Source organism: Aphelocoma coerulescens, chromosome 2, assembly GCF_041296385.1.
Source record: "Aphelocoma coerulescens isolate FSJ_1873_10779 chromosome 2, UR_Acoe_1.0, whole genome shotgun sequence".
In the NCBI taxonomy this organism is placed as follows: Eukaryota; Metazoa; Chordata; class Aves; order Passeriformes; family Corvidae; genus Aphelocoma; species Aphelocoma coerulescens.
In genome coordinates, this window is record NC_091015.1 from 104,800,441 (window position 1) to 104,822,495 (window position 22,055).

At 38.3% G+C, this 22,055-nt stretch overlaps 1 protein-coding gene across 10 annotated transcripts in view; it reads right to left on the reverse strand.

The window, feature by feature from the left end:
- LOC138104912 (uncharacterized) overlaps positions 1 to 22,055 on the reverse strand; it is a 28,441-nt gene continuing 6,386 nt past the window's right edge. For 3 of the 10 annotated variants that reach the window (XM_069004238.1, XM_069004242.1, XM_069004244.1), the window contains 12 exons: positions 15,182 to 15,232; positions 13,191 to 13,268; positions 10,221 to 10,357; positions 9,546 to 9,665; positions 8,984 to 9,014; positions 7,027 to 7,048; positions 6,462 to 6,486; positions 5,542 to 5,580; positions 4,320 to 4,421; positions 3,127 to 3,232; positions 1,765 to 2,715; positions 1 to 1,003 (listed from right to left, as the gene is read on the reverse strand). In XM_069004238.1, coding sequence (XP_068860339.1) covers positions 948 to 1,003; positions 1,765 to 2,715; positions 3,127 to 3,232; positions 4,320 to 4,421; positions 5,542 to 5,580; positions 6,462 to 6,486; positions 7,027 to 7,048; positions 8,984 to 9,014; positions 9,546 to 9,665; positions 10,221 to 10,357; positions 13,191 to 13,268; positions 15,182 to 15,232 — 1,718 coding nt within the window. In that variant the 3' untranslated portion in view covers positions 1 to 947. Of the gene's footprint in view, positions 1,004 to 1,764; positions 2,716 to 3,126; positions 3,233 to 4,319; positions 4,422 to 5,541; positions 5,581 to 6,461; positions 6,487 to 7,026; positions 7,049 to 8,983; positions 9,015 to 9,545; positions 9,666 to 10,220; positions 10,358 to 13,190; positions 13,269 to 15,181; positions 15,233 to 20,383; positions 21,319 to 22,055 lie in introns of all 10 variants that reach the window. The other 7 variants (XM_069004245.1, XM_069004246.1, XM_069004240.1 and 4 more) reach the window with 5 other exon arrangements.

Below are 22,055 nucleotides of genomic sequence, written 5' to 3' on the forward strand. Positions count from 1 at the left end.
TAAACTTGTCTCACTTTACTTCTTTTCTTCAGCTCCATGTAAGCTGGTTTTAATTACATAAAGCAGACATCTAAAGACAGGTGTTCATGAACATGTGGTTCTGATACACATCAGAACTGGTAAGTATTACTCAGTATGACATTTTGATTATTTATTTTTTTCCTGTTATTTTATCTGATTGCCTTATGGGTTCCACTATTTCTCAATATGCTTTTACCAGCAGAAAGAATCAGTAATTTTTATTTTAGTAGGGGTCAATCCACCAAATGAGTTTTTCAGAAAATTTATAATGATTTCATTTTGAACAACGTGATTAAAAAATCTCCATATATTTCACACCATTTCTTACTCTGCAAAAATGAAACTAATATGCCCCATTGCATACCAGTCCTCTAGAATACATTTTCCTCATATAGCATCACATTAAGACAGAGAATACCTTTGCTGTGACATGCTCCTTTCTTTGTCTAAACAGAAATGTAGTGTATCAATTTCTAAAAATATGCTAATTATAAAGCCTCGAATTAATGGAACTGGCCTTACCTTTGTGTGAAGAAAAATAAACCTGTATTTTCAATGAATATTCTTCTTAAGTAGGTAACATAAAAGTAAACCTTTCTTTTTCCTCTGAATTGAGAAGGGTATTCAAAGGATTATTAACTTTTTGCTGACAGAATAATTTTAACATATTTTCAAAAAATAACAAAAGATTTTTTTCTGTATTATACTAAGATATAACAAATACATTACAAAAAGCCTAAACAAAATAGTATGTTCACCCGTTATGTGCAAGTTCATGTTCCAGCTATATTTCACATGTTAAAACTCTACCTCCCTTTACCTTTCCCAAGCCAAACAGAGAGTCAAATGCAGTCTCTTTCCTGAAAGCCAAGTGATGGAGATTCTCAAATCTCTTCATCTGTTTCCAGTTCAACTGTTGTTGCTCCTTAATCTTTCTCTCTAGTTTCTATTAGCACATTGACGAATGTCTGAATATTTACTTCTAGAAAGGGGAGATAAAGACATTTACAGTTACTTCCATCTCACAATATTTCACATAATACAGCATAGAGAATGTGAAAATGAAAGTTTTAAGTAGATACCTAGTTAATTAACTAATTCTAGTATCAGAAGCATAGTTTGCATTTGTCCAAACTCATGCCCAATGACAGCCATGCAGTAGCATATGCCCACTTCTCTTTAAATCCCTCTCATAATCTATTTCAAAAGGAGAAACTTTCATTTTGACAAGTGTATCACTATTCTCAGCATTAATGACTATTTCTACAGTAACTGGAAAAAAGAAATCAGCATGTAATGAACCAGCTCTTTGATAACATTTCTCTTGTTATCCCAATGGGTTTTGATCCATTTGGATCATTTATTATATTCCATCCAGGTTTGGTTCTGCATGCATTTCAGTATTTTTTTCTTTACAGCAATACATTCCCTTCCCATCGTTGCAAAGCTAGCAGTACAACTCATGATACAAACTGCTAGTTAGAAAGATGACCCAGTTCAAACCTCTCAATTCAGGCAATTTTTGTGCTATTGAAATCTCCTCTCACTCGCTGCTCCATTTAGTTGCCAAGAGGCACAGTGTCCTCAGAGAGGCAACAATTCTTCAGCTGATACAGACGTGAGCAAAATGAGCTCAACTCCCCTGAACAGCACATCCTATCTCTGCAGCCTGCAATCTCCTGCTTATGTTAAAGCAACCATGCTGATTAACTCATTTCACATGCAAACTAATGACAATCTTACTTTGAAGTGCTGGATAATATGGAGCCAACTGTTTGAGCGTCCTGGTCATTGTAGGTACATCCTTTCCTAGCAGCCTGTTCACAGTGTTGGGAGCAAGACCAACATCAACTCCATCAAACATCTCTTCTGAGCTTCTGAACTGCTGGTGATCGCGGTATGAACCACTGCCAGAAAATGAGTTCTGATGGGAACTCCAGTTTCTCTGGTAGCCTGATTTCTGATACCTGAATCCTTGACACCTAGATTCCTGCTTCCAGCTAGACTCCTGCTTCCAGCTAGACTCCTGCTTCCAGCTAGAGTTCTCGTTCCACCTGGAGTCCTCATTCCACCTGGAGTCCTCATTCCACTCCCACCTAGTGTCCTGGTGCCACCTAGAGCCACCTCTTCCTGATACATCAGAATTTGCAGAAGATGTACAAGTATTCACAGACTCATCGTTCTTGTAAGAGGAATAGTTTTGTGAAGGATAGTTTGTAGAGTATCTTCCAGATGAAGGATGAGAGGCAGAAGAATTGGGATAGGGTAATTCTTGGTCACTTATATGCCTTGCTTTTGTACATGCTTGTTGATTCCTCCATTTTGTATTTTCCCTGCCAAATGAGAGTCTCTTATCATGGAGCTCACTTCCTTGCACATCACTGGACAGATATTCCGCTGAGCACTCCTTCAGTGGGCTGGTCTTGTAGGAAGAGGCCCCAGCAGCCAAATTCCTGCCAGACACCGAGTGTCTGAGCTGTCTCAGCCATTCACTGATACCACTGACAGGAGCATCAGGCTCAACAGCAGGAGAGTCCCTGAGCAGAGACACCATTGCAAAATCATCAGATCTCAGATGACAGGAAGATGATCCATCATCTGTTTGGTAACTGTTAGAGTGAGCAGGAGCAAAAGAAGCATCTTCAGAACACTCTTCATACTGAGACAAAAAACCTTGATTCCAGTCAGAACTTCCTGAATAAATAAGGGCAATAAAAGTTAGCAAAATATTAGAATACCAACTGCAAACGCAACTACTTTGAGATTTTATGAAGTGTCCTTCTGTTCTTTTCCCAATTCCTGCCTTTATGTCTTAACTGAGCTTGGTATCTTTCCATCCAAAAATTCTAACAGTAAATAGATCAGGAAGGGTTACTGCTTGAATTTCCATAACCTTTACTGCTGTAACACTGTTCAGTGAGACAGGAACGTTCTCAGACAGTTAAGTCATTAAAGCTTCAGAAAATGATATCCTGAACTGACTCAGAGGGCAAAGACACACAGTACACCAGCTAAGAAGCACTATGGCTGGCCATAAAACTAAATTTTCACAATCTGTGCAGTCTCAAGAGTAAACAAACTAGTGGAACAAAATATCTAAATTACCTTTGTATTCTCCATCTGGCCCGTAGTGTTCTGGGATGCTTTTCCCTTCTGGAAATTCATCCTGAGGTACTGACATCAGTGGGCCTAAACTGTTGGTGTAATTAACCTAGGCAAAGCAAAAGGTCAGAACGTCTGCTTGCGAATGCAAGAATTTAAGAACTTTAAGAATTCTAAAAAGCAGTAAATTTCCCATAGAAAGTTAGCAAAGTACAATTTTAGGTGATAGCCAAGTCCATATGAGGGATGTGTTGTTAACCACATTATACCACAATTTTCCAAAGTGATATTTGGAAGAGGTATCTGGAGAACAGAAGGAGGTGTCTGGTGAAGACGCCTCATGTTTCAAATTTATTGCCTCATTTCTCTCATCATCACCTGGCTAAAATATAAAACTGGTACACATGCAAATCCTGCCTCCTGCTGGGGAATGCAGAATGGAAGGCCCAGCTGAGAGATTAAGCTACAGAAGCAATATTTAACTGGTGTTGGTGGCAGCATTTGCACAGAGACAGTTACTGTAGCGCACATGACATGGAATATACAATTGAGAAAACAGTCTGAAACAGCTTTCAGAAAAAGACACATCCTGCACTTTCTGAACCAGTAGCTGCCAGAGTCATTAATCATTTTTTCACAGATTCTAGTCGTTCTTCAGACTCCTTTTTCCACAGGTAGTCAACTTCTTTGCAAAGAAGCTATGGAGCTTTGTAAGGACCAACAGATAGTCAAGAACATCTTACCTACCTTGGTCTTAACAGATTAGAACTCTCAACTGAGAGCAGAGACATAAGTTATAAGAAAGACAAACCTACCCACATGCCTACCAAAGAAAAAAAATGGCACATTTGTGTGGGGCTTAAAGCCTCACTGATCTTAGAACAAAAGCTATCAAGCAAGGGACCAACACAAAAAGGATGACAACCTGACATCAAGAAGCATAATGGTGCCCAGAACAGAACAAACGCACAAAAAAACCAAAACAGATACACGATGATGGAATACTAAGAGAAATGTGCCATGCAATCAGTATCTTTGTTACTTAGAAGTTGTAAAAAAAGAAAATTGAAGTCTGTTTAACAGGGGTTTTGACCCATGCCTGAACTGTTCAGTTTGGCAGGGTGTTAACACAGAGAGTTTAACCACTCCTTTCCTCCCAATGGTAAAACAACTCTGGACAAGATTATGTTACTTACTGCTGCTTTCTTTTCACAAAAGGTCTTCAAAGCCTCCATGAGTTCCTGTGTAATGTGAAGAACAAGTGTTGCTTCGGAGTCTGAGGTGATGTGAAAAGTCTCCTGTCAAAAAACATGGTTAGAATTGGTCATTAGGGTGCTGAAGGGTCATATACACAAACAGATCAAAGTTACACTTTGATTTTGGTATAACCTAATTTATACTATTAATTAACATATGGCATATATAATAAATGTATACACAAATACAAAAAAATAAAATTGGGAGCATAGTTATGGCCGGATAAAAGGTAAAACATAAACATGGATTTCTGTGCCACTCCTGTACTGACAGTCATAAACATTTTGCTGCAGACAGAGAAGGGCACAAGTCCTAAATTTATGTTTTCTGTGTAGAAAATTGAATAAAAAATAAGATTCAGGCTGATTAGTAAGTAAATTAATTTATAAGTGATTACAGTAAGTTAAAAGAATATAGGCAGTCTTCTGAAAGGAATAGTTGTAATTCCTGTAGATAAAAGTCAATTAACTACCAAGTTTTTTTGTAGTTTACTGATTATCCCTTAGACTTGCATTCTTCCTCTCTCTCTTTCTGAAGTCACAAGTAACTACAGCATGGAAGAAATGAAGCATACATCTCAAAACATTCTACTTCTGATTTTGGTGTATAAACACAATTCAAATGAAATTTTCCAATTGCCTTAGGTACAGAACATGATTTTCACAGAGTACAATGCTGAACACAAATGGTCAGGTATTTTCATAAACTCAGAAGACAAACCAAGGCTTACTATGCTCCTGTCAACAGCAACAGAGCTGACAGAACTTCCCCAATCACTCCAAGACCAGCAGCTGTGCTTTCTCTGGCAGCCAGACCAGACTGGCTCCTCTCACTCAGCATTATCAACAATCCCTTTGGATACAGGCAGACAACAGCACTTGAGCAACATCAGTGCTGCTAATTAACAGTGCTTGTCAGAGTGGCTCCTCAGCAAAGGGGGGAGTCATCCCCAGAACAGGCCGAGAGCTCACATTTAATCCAGCCAATTGTTCTGAGCTAAGCTACAGCTGCACTAATTTTTCAAAGGGCAGAGTCCATTAAATGGAAATTAATGTTGTAGTCAAATGAGTTTGATCAGTAATCAGAGGCTCCTTCACAATATTCACTGCATCATACTGATGAAACCTCACAATTCTCGTCACAATTATTTTACATACATACCAAGAACTCCAGAGCTTTCTGTTTCCGAACAGGATCATTCTGTGAGATCGCAGAATAGGGGAAAAAACTTTAAAAGACTAAATATTACAGCAGTTGTTGCATCATCTTGTACAGAACAAAAGCTTTTAATCTTTTATCCAACAATAAAAGTCAACACAAAGAAAAGATATCATTTTAGATCACAGCCATAAACATGTAACCTTACATCCTCAATATCAGTTTGCTAGCAGCTACTACAAACACAACTGCATTACTTCCAATACCAGGAAGAACACATTTCACATCTAAGCCACACACCTACAAGAGCTATCTTTCCCAGGCTTTCCTCACTCAGGTCCAAAATGATGTTTAAAAAAGTCAAGTGCTCAGCTGCGTTTAACGTAGTACCTGACCAGCCTGAGGCCTACACAACCAACTCTGCCACTAAGATAAAAACAAGGCACTTCTCAGTGTTTGTGTCCAGCACCAATCAGGACAGATACTTCAGTGATCATTTTGAGTTTCACCTCTGAGTTAGAAAAAAGGATGGTAAATCTTTAGAGCTATGTTAAGATTCAAACCAAACTTTCAGTATAGAATACTTTTGATCTGAAGAGGGACAAAACAGGGAAGGGGAGACTGCAGCACAGGCTGGGAGACCTGGCCTGCAGACACTGGCTCTGACACTCGCAGTGGCTCTGAACAGGATTTATGAGAGCTGAGGCGAAGGTACTGTATTCTCTTCCCCTCTGCTGTGATGAACACAAAATTCTGACTCATTAGGTCAGTTGCTTCTGCAACAATATTAATAAAATAGTAAATGAAGTCAAAGAGTAAACATTTTCCAGAAAAATGAAAAGTAGCAAGCATAAAGAAACTGCAACAACATGAGACACTTGTGGGCATGTGAACACTTGTGTGGACTTACTGCCTCTACACACCTCATGCTTATAATCATCTTCCCACCTTAAAAGAAAGAAATTACAGTATTAAGCTGCATTCTATAAATTACCAAAACATTAGGTTTACCTAATAGAACCAAATATTTCAGTTTCCAAATTTATATCAATTACCAATACTGGATATCTTTCTCTAAAAAGTAACAGTGTTTTAAGTATGCTGTAAAGATCCTTATTCTGACTGACTCTCAAAGAAATCAGTAGTACAGATTAACTTCTTCACAAATCAGCTAAAGAAGATGACTAAAATAATGGTGGGTTGGGTTTTTTCTTCCTATATAAACAGCTTTTTATAAAACCTACTCAGCCAATTATATTCCACATAGAATAGAAACAGCCTGAAATTTCAATTGCAATTTCTTTTTAAGTGCAGTATTTCAAAAGCCATAGCTACATTTCCTCACAGACAAAAGGAACAATTTACGGAAAAGGAATAAGTACAGTGGAAAGACAATATAAAATATTTTCCCCATATGTCATGATGTTTGCTACAGAAAAATAGATTTAAAAATCTCTTTTGATTTCCCTGTGGATGTAGTACTCTCACCTTGCTTTCTTCTTCAGTGGGGCTAGAAAATGAAAAAGAATTATTAGCAACATCACAAGTTTGCACTGTTATTACTGCAGTGGAAGGATTACACAAACAGAACAGTTACTGGCTGTGAAGTGGCTGCCATTTCTGTAAAGGGCAGGATTCAGCAGCAGATGGCACATGCTGCCACCTTAGAAACCAGCAGGCATCCTTGATGAAAAGTCTGGGGGACACCTGAGCCCTAAAGGCTTTGCAGGATACCCCACAGCATCTATGTTCTGGCAGCTGACTCCCACACAAGAAGCCTGTATGGAATAAACTGAGGTGGGCGTGTCTCCTCCATGCAAAAAAGTTACAAGGTTCGCGTGTGGGTTTTTCCTGAGTAAACACCAGTGAACCTCAAAGCTGCATGTACAATAGTTAAGTCTCCAACAAGAACTTATGGGGGTTGGAATGTCTGATCATCTCATCTCTGTCAATGTATAAGCATGAGGAGGGAGGGAGGGAAAGCTCAGCAAAACAAGGCAGTCTAAAAGAGTAACTATGCTTCAGAGAACCAGCTACTGCATGGTACATAACTTATCACTTCTTAAGCATTTATCAACACAGGTATTCCAGGATAAGCAACAGGACTTGTAATCATTCTCAGCCAAGTGACATCATTGGCCCTACAAGATGAGGCTGAAAGACTTGTGTTACCATGCTGACCAGCTCCCGTTAACATGGGTAAAACAGGCTGATGAAGCTGTAACATCCATTTCATCACTTGCACACCAGTACGTCACCAAATGACCTTTCTTAATTATATCTTCAAACTCATTCTCACTGTCAGAAGGGAGTTTTGAAATTTGCCAGTATGACCTATTCTAAAGACACACAGCTGCTAACCCTTTAACCATGATTTTCTTTGAAATAACCAGAGGGATGTTTTCTGGAATTCACTTGATGTTGACCCTATCATCTAACCACAGCAAACCTTTATATTGAAAGGCACAACGTTTTTGCAGATAACTTCCCTCCTGTCCATTTCTCCAGAGTTTCATATCCTGCAGGACTGGGTGAGATCACTCTTTTTGATGATACAGATTGATATTTGACCTTGTCTTCCGCTTCTAAGAAGTCTGCTGACTTGACTGATGTCAGTTTACTCTGAACTGAGAATTACTGAGCTGATTCCTGGGTCACATTCCCTCTTCACAAGAGACTCAAACAGAGATCAAAAAGATTATCCACCACCTTGTTTTGCAGACCACCATTAAAAAGTACAAGGCACAGAAGCCACCAATGATCAATCAAAAAGAAAAAAGGCACTGCTATGGTAGGCTCCTACAGGAGCAGGATTCACACTGACAAATTCTGTTGATCTAAGCAACTTTCACCCATTTCAATCAAACCTACCTTCCTTCTGGTATTAATACTAGGGTCAAAACGTAGCAAGGAGGTATTCCTTCAGATTGGCATCATTAAGGATTTATAGCACATCTACAGTGACAAAGGATGTAACTCAGCCATACAGCATGAGAGAAGATGTTGGGTTTATGTTGTGGGTTTGGTTTCCATTGCTTGTTCCAATGGATTTGCTAAAAAACAGTAATTTCCACTTTCACCAGTGATTCAGCATTTAAGTCTTTTGATGACAGAAATGAGATGGAGGAGACTTTATCAATTTAGCCATCAAGTACCATTTTTCCATACTTTTTCACTTCCCTTGATGAGCAAATTACTGCAGGTATCATAAATACCTCCAGAACAAAGAAGTTAAAAAACATCTAAGGAAGACTGGAAGTCTGGCAACTTCCTTCTTTCCTCATTTCAAAATCACAAAACCCAGAAACATTTCTGAAAACATTTCATGGTATTATAAGTTGAGTGTTTTACATCAGTCAAACACTTTGAGTTCAACTAGTAAGGCAAATTAGGCCAAATATCAATTGTATCAAATCTACTATATTCAAGAAATTCACAGACTTACATGAGGTAGTTGGTCTTGTGTAACCTTCAATCTAAAAATAGAAAAAGTTTCATATTAGACTTTCTGATTAAAATTTTATAAAAACAGTCTCTACAGCAACTGCCTTTAGGAAAGGAACAAGTACTTTTATTTATGCCTACATAATTCAATTGGTTCCTCACACACAGATAGAGAATCCTGTAAATGTAAATGAAATTTGAGAGAAAATTTGCTTACACTTGAAAAAATTTAAGTTGCAAAAACTAAAAATTATTGAAGTTAAAGTAATGAAATTTCTAAACTGCTGAATTCAGACTGAAGAATTTTCAATTTAAAACATCTAAAACCCTAAAAATATAAAGCTTTGGTTTTTTTCAGACAGATTTCAATACTACTGCTCTTTTCCCCAGATTTTTCAGGGCAACTTTAAGTTAAGCCTTAGTTCAACTCACTACTACACTTCCTAGAAACACACAGAAATTTAACAAGCTTTGCCAGCATTACTTTTAAAATTTACTATATCAAACATAAATGCACTGATAAAAGACACATTAACAGATACTTTATAGTTACTTCCAATTACCTTATACATTTTTAATCCTTCACTCTTCTCTAGCTCTCCTGCTATGCGTCTGAAAAATGAGACTTTGCATTCTTTTACATCTGTTGGTTTTCTCCTAATTTTATCTGGAAATTCTTTAGACTGTAAACAAAACCAGCTTGAAAAGGTTAATATCAAAATTTATCACAATATTAAAAAATTTACACATTTCACCATCTGGACAAGCTTCCACAAGACTGGTAAACATTGATTTGAACATTATGAGCTAATTTCCTCTCTGCAACACATCTAATCAAATTTTAGAGTTACTTCAGTAGGCTTCAAAACAAAAAATGGATACCATGCACAGCTTTCTACCAAAAGGACACACCCTCTACCAAATCCAGCAGTGCTATGGACATGCTGGGGAATAAAAAAGAATCACAATGTTTTAGGAACCTGATCCTGAAAGCAATCCAAACACTTAGGAACCGACTTTGGAGCTGATACAGACAGGCAGCCCTGGACTGCACTGCCTCAATAGCTCAAAGCATCACAGCTCTTCATGTTGGTCTCACCCAGGGAGAGCCAACGATACAAGTACTGACAATTTATCATATGGGGGTTTAAACTTCAAACGATCTAATTATTTAGAAAAAAAAATAGAAGGGGAGTATTAGAAAGAAATTTTGATCAAAATGCATCAAAATTACTCACAATATATTCTCTTCTGTGTTTATATCCACTAAGATGCTCTATCATAGGTGCCATCTCTGTATTACACCCACACAGCCTGCACTCGTAACGTGGATCTTTTCTTCCTTCAAATCTGATTTCAACCACATGTTCTAAACCTGTAAAAGCAAGAGTTACAAATACCTCTATTTTACTACAGACTACTAAAAACAAATGTATTCTTTTCAATGCTGTTCATTAAATTCAAAATGAATGTATGAAATTATTCCATTTTCAGAATTTGACACTCCTTCAGGATCACTTCAACACTTCTTTAGACTTATTACCCACATCAGCTTAATTCATCTCTTTCCAATGTCTTGTTCTGAAAGGAAGTACACCATCTATGGATTGCCAAGCCCAACAAAACTATTTCATTACTAAATTATTTACTCCTGTCTGGGATATTTTTTCAAGAAACTAAGAAAGAGAATGAGAATAGGAAATGCCATGCAAATGTCTAGATTAAAAAACTGCATTTAAAATACTAATAAAACATAATTTGGAAAGTGTCTGAGTAAAAGCAGACATAGGAAAGACATTAATCAGTTCCCAAAACTCAATCTTTCATAATCTAAAAAGGTTACATAAACTTTTAAGAATTACAAGAACGAAAATGGGATTTTTCTTCATTTTTCTCAGAGATTACTCAGACTATCCCTTAGAAGTAGTCAGAAATCTTCAAGTTTGAGGCTTATTACCCAGCATGAAAAGTTTTACTCTGAAAAGTTTGAACATAGTAAATTTAAAAGCAGTTTAAAACAAATAGGAAAACCCTGCAGCTGTTCCCTTATGTCATAATTTCCAGTACTCTCTATTAGTGATGGGCTGATCCCAGCCAGCAGCCAAGAACCACATAGCTGCTTGCTCACTCACATCCACACCCTTCAGCAGGGTGGGGAGAACACAGGAAGAACAGAAGCAACAAAACTCATGGACTTAAAGACAGTTTAGTAAGTTAAGGAAAGAGGGGTAAAAAAAACCCCAAACCAACCAGCATGCAAAAACCCATTGCTCACTTCCCCACAAGCAGACCGATACCCACTCACAGTCTCTGAACAGCCACCTTGGAAGTTCAATCCCACTTCCCCCCCTTTTTTTCTTTCTTTAGCTCAACTGTGATTGCTGACATTACATGGTACAAAATATCCTTTGTGTCAGTTTGGGTCAACTGCCCTGGATGTGCCACCTCCCAGTCTCTTGCCCATCCCCAGCTTATTCAAGGGGTGAGGACCCAGAGTAACAAAACAGTCTTGATGCAGGTGCACTGCTCAGCAACAGGAAAAACCACTGGGGTGTCATCAAAACTGCTTCAGTCACAAATCCAAAGCATACAGGCTGCTATGAAGAAATTCAGCTCCATCTCAGACCTGCTACAGTGTTACACAGCTAAATCTTAACTCTGAAAATAATCTATCACCAAATGAACTGAAAGTGTTCTTGCAACCAGAGTGTTTTCTATTACAAATGCTTATAGTAAAGCATTAGTATTAAAAAGCCTAGCAATTTATTATGTGGAGTAACTACAAGACAAGGCACTGAACTGAGACATTTTCTGCTAAAACTAGGAAATTTGCTACTTAGGCCTTCATCAGAGAACCTATTTCTCAAGGCCACCAGTACACACTTGGAACACTAAGGCCACTGACAAGTAGTCTTGCTTCTCTCCAAAGGGTTGGCTAATCTAGCAGTTAGAAAGAAAGCAAGTGTTAAAATTAATCTCATTACTTTTAGTACAGCCAAGGACATTGAGGAAAAATATTTCACTAAACAGAAACATCTGTTATAGCCCACCAAATGGAAAGCCATAAAGAACCATGACTGAGGACAAGTCACCAGTTGCATGAAGTCCAGTTGGAGGCCAGGAGGTAGCAGTGCACCCCAGGGGTCAGTACTGGGTCCAATCCTGTTCAAAACCTTCATTAATGATCTGGATGATGATGCAGGGCATAACCTCAGCAAGGGTGATGATGACACATAACTGGGAGGGATGCCCAATATACCAGAGGGTTGTGCTGCCATCCAGAGGGACCCTGAGTGACTGGAGCTGGGCTGGAAGCTCAGGCTGGAAGTGCCAAGTCCTGCACCCAGAGAGGAACAAGCCCAGGTACCAGTACATGCTGGGGGCTGGCTAGCCAGGAAGCACATAGGCAGGAGAAGACCTGGTGGACACCAAGCTGAAGATGAGCCAGCAAAGGCTGATGGTATCCTGGGCTGCACAAGGAGGAGTGCTGACAGCAGGCTCCGCCCAGCACCAGTAGGGCCATTCCTGGAGTGCTGTGTCAAGTCCTGGACTGCCCAGTACAAGAGATACGGACACATGAAGGGCCATGAAAGTGACAACAGTACTGGAGCATCTCTCCTATGAAAAAAGGCTGAGAGAGCTGGAACTGTTCTGCCTTAAGAAGAGAAGGCTCAGGGCTGACCATCACTGTGTATAAATACTTGAGGTGAGGGTGCAAAGAGGGAGCCGGGCTCTTTTCAGTGGTGCCCAGTGCCAGGACAAGAGGCAATGGCATAACTGAAACAGGAGACACTGTCTGACCTGTCTGACTGCAGGGGTGACTGAGCACTGGCACAGGTTTCCTTGAAAGATTGTAGAGCTGTTCACCTTGGAGATGTTCAAAAGCCATCTAGCCATGGTCCCAGGCAACCTCCTCTGGGACTTGAGCAGGGGTTAAGACCAACAGAGGTCCTTTCCAACCTCAACCATTCTGTGATCTGGGAAAAGCTTCTTTACTTAGATGGCTCCTTCAGGAACAAGTTAACAGTTCAGGAGGCCTTTATAATACTCAGCGTAATAAACTAAAATTTAAAAGGTATGCGATAGGTAAGTTATTAAATACATTTACAGAAAATTAAACAGTAACTAAAATCCCACCTTTTATTTCAAAAGAAAGCCATTTGGTCACAAATTCAAAGGCATACAATTTATAAAACAAAAAAACATACCAATCAGAGGTTCTTCTCTTCTCGGATCATTCATAAAATCCTTCAGACAGGTTATGTACCTTGTGAAGCCTCTCTTCACTGAAGTAAAAAATAAACATATAAATAGACATTACACATTACATAGTTTGCACATAATGTCTATGATCTTAAAGGAGTTTCTAATGCAGACTTTAATGGAGACAAAATTCATTTGCACTCTGAAAGGAAAACAGGCAAGACCTCAGTCCTCTACAGAAAGATTCCAACACTTTGTCTTCCATTACAATTTTATACACAAGGATTTAATGTCTTCTAGAAAATAACCAAATAAGCAAAATGAGACTTATAACAGTTCAGTTTACTGAGGAAAGATATAAAGTTCACATTCATAGCATGTCCCAGACTGTGTCAGTTCTCACAAAAAAAAAAAAAAGCCATCAACCTCCCCCTCCTCCCCTTAAAACTCTAATACTCATTTAGCATTCTGGGACTGCTTGTTTGGAGTCTGAAGTCCAAGAATTATACTGCCTTAAGGCTAACAAAGAACACAATCTTCACTAAGACAGCAAATACCTTTTGTGTTCTGGGCAGCCCAAAGGCTGGACAAACATAGTAGGTATACTCCTGAGTCTGAACTAGCAGTGTTTCAGTCAGGGCTCTATCTTGCTCCTCACTGAGTTTTAACAGCTTGGTTTTTGCTCTGCCTAAAACAGTTCTAAAGCATTCCTGCTCAGCTTACAACACCAGCAGAATTCACCTAAATACACCTGCAAAACCATCTCAAAGAGGCATTAAGTGTATTCAAATGTTGGACATTATAAAAGAACATGATGAAGTGCTAAAATATGTATTTTTAATCTGAAAAAAAAAGTTCAGAAATAGAACTCATCTACCTAATTACATATAATTGACCAATGAATTACATAAGAGTAATTAACACTGCTAATTTATTCAAATTGGAGCAAACGAATAGAAATACCACAAGCACCGAATGGTTACTGTATTCTTTCCCACTAGGATATCAGGTTATGGCTAAAAAAAACCCAACCACAACTTCACAAGAATAGAGAATTCATATTCATTCTTAAATATTCATTCCACTAGAAATATGCCTGTGCTTCCATCAAGTCAAACTCCAGAATTGCACACAACGAAAAACTTCACTAAGTTCCAGAATTTAGTTAAAAAATTTCTTGCAATTTAACAGTGCTAGAAAATACCTCATGGGACACCTCCTGCCACAGAACAATGCTGCCCATTCCCACCAAAATGTCACAGTCTTGTTAAAATCTTTCCATGTTGTTTTGTTTGGGTTTTTTTTTTCGCCTGAGGTGACAGCAGTAGCATAGCATGACAGAGCTGACGTAACAATTCAGTGCCACCTAATTCATCTCCATAGAGAGATTTTTATCAACATTTAAATGCCTTATGTCATTCTCATGCATTTGTGTGCCTGTGCAGTAGCTCAGTGTGAGCTGGTTATTCCCAAGATGATAGACAAAGGCACGTCATCTTTCGGACTTAATATGGACAGATACACGCAAAAAAAAGTTAAAGGTCTCGTCAAAATGATGTCCATTCTCTTCTTGCTTCCTAACATGGAACCAGATACTCTTGTCTTAGTATCATCTAAACAACCCATACTGTTCTTGGTTTATATGCTTTTGGTTTGTCATACTTTCACTGTATCATATGTGTACACTGAGCATGCTGCAAAATTGTTACTGAAAACTTCACCAACTAAAAAAATACTAGCTAGATTCACTAAGATATTGTCAGATAATCATGAATATGTCTCAAGTTTGAAAGTCTTTCTGTAAAAATACTTGTAACTTCATATTCTCCTAAGAACTTTTTTTTACATAAATTAACCAGCACACAAAAGAAAAGCAATGGTTCAAATGTTTGGCAGCTTGCATTGCTTCTTTCTAGACCACCTGCTTGAGTCACCATTAAAATAAAACCACTGATTTCAAAGTTGCATTTGAAAAAGGCTGTTTATATTCAGCTACCTCGTCTGAGCACTCGATACTTCATCGGAGCTTGGACTGGAGCTGAAGGACCTAGGACAAGAGTTTGACAGTCAGACTACTTCTCCTCGTTTGCTTTTATTAAGTACTTAGATCATTGAAACATGTTATGGAATTGAACAGTTTTGAACTTCGTTTGGCAGTTTAATATAGGCTCAGCATTCCATCTCAATGTTTTCTTTTTTTAACTTCATTAAGTGCTCTAAGCACGTCTCCCATTCCACTCCCCTTGCCCCCAAACACAAAATACCAATCACATCAATCTCACAGAAACCCAGAATCCTAAATTCTTATTTGATTTTTAAGTGCTTTTCATAGTGGCCACTTATTCTAATTATTTTAACTATTTAATATCACGCACGACAATCAATCTGTGTTCCAGGTACCTGACAAAAGCTTCTGGTCTAAACATGCAGAGCCTAAACACAGTCCTAGACACAATTAATATAGCCATTAAACTACATCTTCTTTTACACAGGAGTCTGTATCTATTCCTAATCACTCAGAGCTTCAGACTGAATGTCAAGATGTGTACTTACACTCCTGTTGGAACTTCTCCCTTGCCCCACTCTCCCACAAATCCATAGACACACACAAACCACCATGCTTTAATGATGTCAATATTTTGTAAGTCACAGCATTCAAGATTAAAACAAGGTGATATACTAATACTCATTTGATGGAAAAAGTAAAAGTTTAAGTTAAATTATTAATTATTTGCAAATGTAATTCGTAATTTTGAAGTAAAAAAGTTTTCGAAAGTCATGGCAAACACAACATGTTGCATAATTTTTTTTCCTCTTTCTGTGTAAGACAGGGAGTTAAGAGATAGGTGTTAAAGCTGTAAATCAAATCAAACAAACACTATGCAAACATCTCCGCAATATTAACATAAGGGAGTGGTATAGGAAAGCATATCTTCCTCAATTCCTTAAAATAAATTATGGATCTTTTTCAGTTAAAAGCTTCAAAGTATCTGGTAGCAAGAACAAAGGAAGATCCCCAGGCATTCAGCAAGTACAACAATTACTCAATGTCAGAGTTGTTCAATTAGTGTCTGAAGCTCAAGTTAAGATTCCGGGTCCAGTATGTGCAGACGACATGGCCAAATGCTAAATGACATGAATAGGTATATGTGAAAAAGTGCTTTATTTTGTTTACTTCTAGGAACAAACTGAATTTACAGAGAATTGCACCAGAAGCAGTTCACAGCACATTCTGCCTTAACATGGTTAGAGCTTACAAATACGGTCAAGCTAAAAAACCAAGTTGTAGCTGCTGCTATCACCAAAGGTAGCAGACTGGGGGATTGAGATTTTTTTTCCCTTATTAAAAAAAAAAAAAAAAAAAAAGAAAAAGCATTAAGTAAAAAACATTGCTGCCACAGAAGTTTAACAAAGCAGTTTTGATCTTGACGACTCTCCCATTTAGCAACAGCAGGTTTCCAGGCTAACATTTAATTCATGCTTACTAGTCACATGGCTTTTAATGTTATCAATAATGTATTTCATAAGCATCTCAAAACCAAACCAAAACAGTATTTTCTCTAAAGCATACCAGACTGGTCAATGAGCTGCAAATCAGCTGGTTTGCCAGGCTCAAAGGGAAACCAAGCAGCCTCCTGGTGTTCAGTAAGCAGCAGAGTACCCCAAAGAGCAATTCCAGGGCCCACAACAATGCATCCCCAACCAGGTTACTGACATTGGTATTCATAGAAGACCCTCAGAAAATTCACAGGCAACAGTAATTTAGGTGATACAACCAATGCCACAGCTTCAGCTGAGTGGGATCTTGGGAACACTGAGATACTGCACAGCCTGCTTACTGCAGAATATCTTATCCCCCATTATCTGGGACTTGTAAGGATGACTAGTATCATCCTTGCTCAGTTCAAGTGGGGTGTAGAGAAAGCAGAGAGAGTCCAGCAAAGGGGCTACCATGACAAACAACCCAGGGCAAGTAATTTATGAGAACAGGTTTGGGAGCAGGACTTCTTTAGTCTGGTGGAGACTAAGAGGAGATACACTAGCATGGATACCTGAACAGCAGCTACAAAGTGTCCAGCCCTGTGGGGATGCGACAAAAAGCATTAAAAAGTAGCAGCCAAAAATAGTTGCTTCAGGGGCAAAGATTAGATATTAGGATAAATTTTCTTTTTAAATAGAGGAGCAACTACAGACTGACTAAACACACGTAGCAGACTCTGCCTGTGGAGATGTTCAAGGATTCGGCAGGCAAGTGATGATCCAGCAGCGGCAGTAGTCCTGATTCAACCAGGAAGTTAGGAAATCACCTTATCAGTCTCAGGAAATCCCTTCCAACTAATTATTTTATTTAGTAAGAGCTATTTTCCAAATACTAGCTACGTACATGAACAAACAAACAAAAAAACCAAGAACAACAATTCCCAAAACAACCCCTTCATTTCAATATTCAATTACAGACTGCTGAACATATAAAAGAAGAACAAAGAAACATCTGTATATGTATTTGTAATGCATACACATTCCTAATGACTGTCAGAAATATAAAGCCATGTTTCAAAACAAAAGGGCAGTTTCAGACACTGTCAATTCAGCTACTCAGCAGCAACAAGGATGTCCCGAGCTCAGAACTGCAGATTCCCTTTTGAATACAAAAGGGGAAGTGCACAAAGACACCAGATTCCATTGTAGAGAGGAACTCCCCAAGAGAAAAGTAGTAAGGGTGTTGAAGTACTGTTCAGTCTCGTACTTTATTATCACAGCTTCTGAAACATTTTCTTTTCTAGTCTTTAAGTCAGAACTTTCAGGCTTTTCCTCTGAAGACTGAGCAGCAGTTATACACCCCAAACTCACATTCTTCACCATGTTTAACAAACACTGAGCATGGAGAGAGATTTTAAAACATATAAATCTCTTAAAATATCAAGCTAAAATGCTGATCAGAATACTGATCAGGTAAGGTTGTCATTGGTGAACACAAGGCAGAATACACAACATTTGTGCCTTCAGTGGAAAAAGAACTTGTCATCACAGCTGTTTAACAGCAGTTTATCTTCAGACTGGATTCCTCTCCTCAACTCCATGTTTTACAGAACAACCATAATGAAGCTTTCTTCACTCATGGTGCTATTTACAGGTTTAAAGTTGAAGGATGTAGATGCAGATAAGTAGATCCAGTAGCTAAGCACATACAGCATCCCTTATTACACTTTTCATTGTACTGCTGTAAGAGCAGTACAAGCTACCTCTGCATTATACTGTAATGCAAGAACACAGGCTGTGAAAAAAAATTTCATTAAGCCGTTCCTCTTTGTGCCATATTAATTTCACAAATAAAGCTAGGCAGCCTATAAAGGGCTTTAACAGAGCTCATGCTCTAGATTATGCCTCTTGCCTGACCTGATTAATGGAAACCACTGCATTTTGTTATTGCCCAGTAAATGTTTGCCTAATGTGTATATTAGCATCGCCCCATCATTTAATGCCTCTTGCTCGAAGCAAAAAGCTTCCAATACTTTTCTATTTTGGCCAATAGATCCCAGGGAGAAAAAAAAGCAATGTTCAGTTCCCTCCCCTCTTTATCCCCGAACAAAAGGGCAACTACCTTAAAAAGAGGGGAAAGAAGTATTCCATCTGTCCAATTATATCACTGTACAAAGGAATCACATGACTGAAATTTATACACTCAGCTGAGCTTTGATTTAACTCTTAGTAAAGTCTCAGAACTCCAGCAACTTCTATTTCCATGTCTTCCATTATGCTGCTCTCCTCTGAACTGCTGAAGACAGAAAAAAAAACCCAACCCAAAACAATTTAAGATATCCAATTCTGTCATTATCACAAAAATAGCTTGTGGATAGTTTTGCCATATGGAAACTCACTTGGTAAGTAGATGCCTTTCTTACACAAAGTGGAACTCCTCCAAAAACAAACATCTGGAATTAGATGCATTTCCTCACTTAATTGACTTCAAACCAAACATGATTGTACAGTCACACAGGTTACATACGCTCACCACTTCTGGATTATCAAGTAACTTTTGATGAGTTCAGAAAGGATATATGGCCTATCCCATTTGAAAACACTGAGAATCCAAGTAATTGGTCTTTTTAAATTTTGGTTTACCAATGGCAGCAGCATTGGAGGTGTTCTCCTTACTGACAAAAGAATTTTTTAAATTCTGCAGCAAGGAAGAAAATGCAGGTGTTGGTGTAAAACATTCTAAATACGCCAAGCCTCATCTTCTGAAGTACCTGTTCCTTTTTAGACAGTGTGCAATTCAGATACTTGCCAGGTATTGTCCCGAATGATTTCCAAGAAAACTCATCCTTCACTTTCACAACATTTTTTTCCTGGTTCTTTGAATTGCAGCTCTGTGAACATGCTGTCACATTTCAACCTCACTGGAATATTTGATAGCATGAACATTAGAACAAAATTGCAGATCCAGCAACAAAAGCATCTCATTAACTTATATACACTGAAATAAAATTTGATTCATACTTTACATAGTGCACCTAATTTAAGAATATCCATACTTTCATGCTCATTCACAAAACTTTACTACTAAACTGCATAAATGCAGTGTATTTTTTGTTCATGCTTACTTCATATGTCTACAAACAGTAGAAAAAAAACCCCAGCTATTTTAAATGAAAAATAAAGGCTAGAAAAATTCATAATTTATTTTCTTATATCGGTGACAGAACACAATGAATTTACTGGATCTGCTGCACCTTGAAGGAGAATTACTTATATAACTGGTAATATGTCCATGGAAGAGTTCAAGAAGTTCTGTATATATATTGACTACATAATTCTGCATTGCAGTTCCCAACACCCCTGAAAACTTACTTAGGCAAAAAGCTTTTGTCCTTGTAAAAAATCCAAACCAGCACAACTGAAACAAATAAATTTCATCAGGCTGAATTTCAGCCTCTTTGGACAAATAAACCCTACCAGTGGCTTGCAAATTGACCTCCCACATCTTAATCATCAGTGAATGCAATGTTGATAAGAGCAGGATAAAGGAGACATGAATAGTATGTATAATAATTTTTTATTAGAAGTAAGTTGCTGATTGCTTCAAAGTGATTGTTGAGGCAGAGAACTTTCTGGACAAAAGCACATCTTGCAATGCTTCTGACAGGAGCCCCTGTGATGTTGGGATTCCTCTAGAAGTTAGAGCAAACTTGCTTACCAAAGCTTCTAGATTCTTCACTTTAATAATCAGATACTTTGACTTCTTATTCTGCAGGATATATCCCAGTTGAAAGACTCCACATCATCCACATTTTCAATTATATAGTATTTGTAGCATGCACATATTGTTAATCCAAATTGTTCGTGGAATACTGAGATTGTAGTACATACAGTACTGTTGTCTAAAGTCACAGGTCTTTGCAATAGGCTCCTGCACTGCACCACTCTTCTCAGTCTTGCTGCCACAACTTCTGTCACTTACTCAAGTCTCACTTTCTGTCCCATGCATCCCATACATTATTCCTCCAAAACCAGATTTTATGATCTTGAAGAAAGAACCTCTTCACTTAATGAGTATTACTTTTAATGATCATTTCTGACAAGAAATTTAAAGAAATCTGTAGAAAGTGTCTTCCACTAAAAGCCCTTGACCAGAGCTGCACAAATCTGTCCTTGTTGCTGCGGTGTAAATACAATTTTGTAGCACTTGAATCCACTGGACTTTGAGAAGATTTGTAAGTTTTCACAACTTTTCAAATTCTGTCAGAGAGCTTCATTACCATGTAGCAGTCATGGCTTCTGAGGCAAAATCTCGTAACTGTTCTCACACTTGAATGACATTTCTTGCACTAATTCCCTTATCAGCACAAAACCATGAGAGCAGCTAATGAAGCCCAGTCTCTTAGAAAAGGGCCTCTGACCAGTGTTTTCCCAGATCATTCTTGTGTGTTGATTCTTCAGGGTCCAGTAAGGGGTGAGCTCAGCCTGCAGCACTTCCCTCAGTACAGGACTGACACTGCCACTCTTCTTTGTGCAGGTGTGTATTTTCAGGCAGCCTTGATCAACTTGGTTCAAAAAGGCTGAGAGGTTCAAAAGACACTGGGGAACAGATGATAAAGGTGGAATGTAAGCCTTGTTTCTTGTGAGAACACACTAAGAAGATAAAGTAGAAGTGAAAGGCTTGTTTCTTGTGTGACTGACTGTATAACCATTTCAGTTTTTGATTATCTCATTGATTTTTATCAGTATTCCCACATCTGCTTATGCCTCTGCTTCCTGTACATCATCATAAGTAGTTTTACAACAAGATTTTCATTTCCACTTTGAGCTAGGTATATACCACATCTTCACCACAACTCTCATTGACATATGACAGTCTGGATTCACATTCTCAGTTTCTAGGGGAAAAGACACCCCAAGAACTGAATTCACCTTGAGTATATCTTTGCTCCTCCAAGTCCACTACAATAAAGAGAGGCAGAACATTCCTGTGATGCAGCTAAGCAGCTTCAGCACTGGTAGAGCTGCATCTGCAACAGCGCTGTGTTAGCCTGCTGATTTAGCTTCTTAGCATTCTGCCTGAAGCTTAGCAGTGAGTGCATCAAGCTGACAGACAAGTGGGAGACAGTTTAGCCTGGGAAGGTGAGAAACTAAAACACTGACTATACATCCCTCCACTAGAGAGATATATAAATATTTATATGTGAAAAGGCATAATTAAGGTTTCATATGCTAAAACAATTCTTTGCTCAGCAGTTCACTAGACAGAAATCTCAGAAGAATGTTCAGCATATAAAGAGAAACACGGTTATAGGCATATAAATCAGCAAATGCAAATACCTGAACTATTACAAAAGCAACAAACATTAAATCCCCAAGCAATACCTATC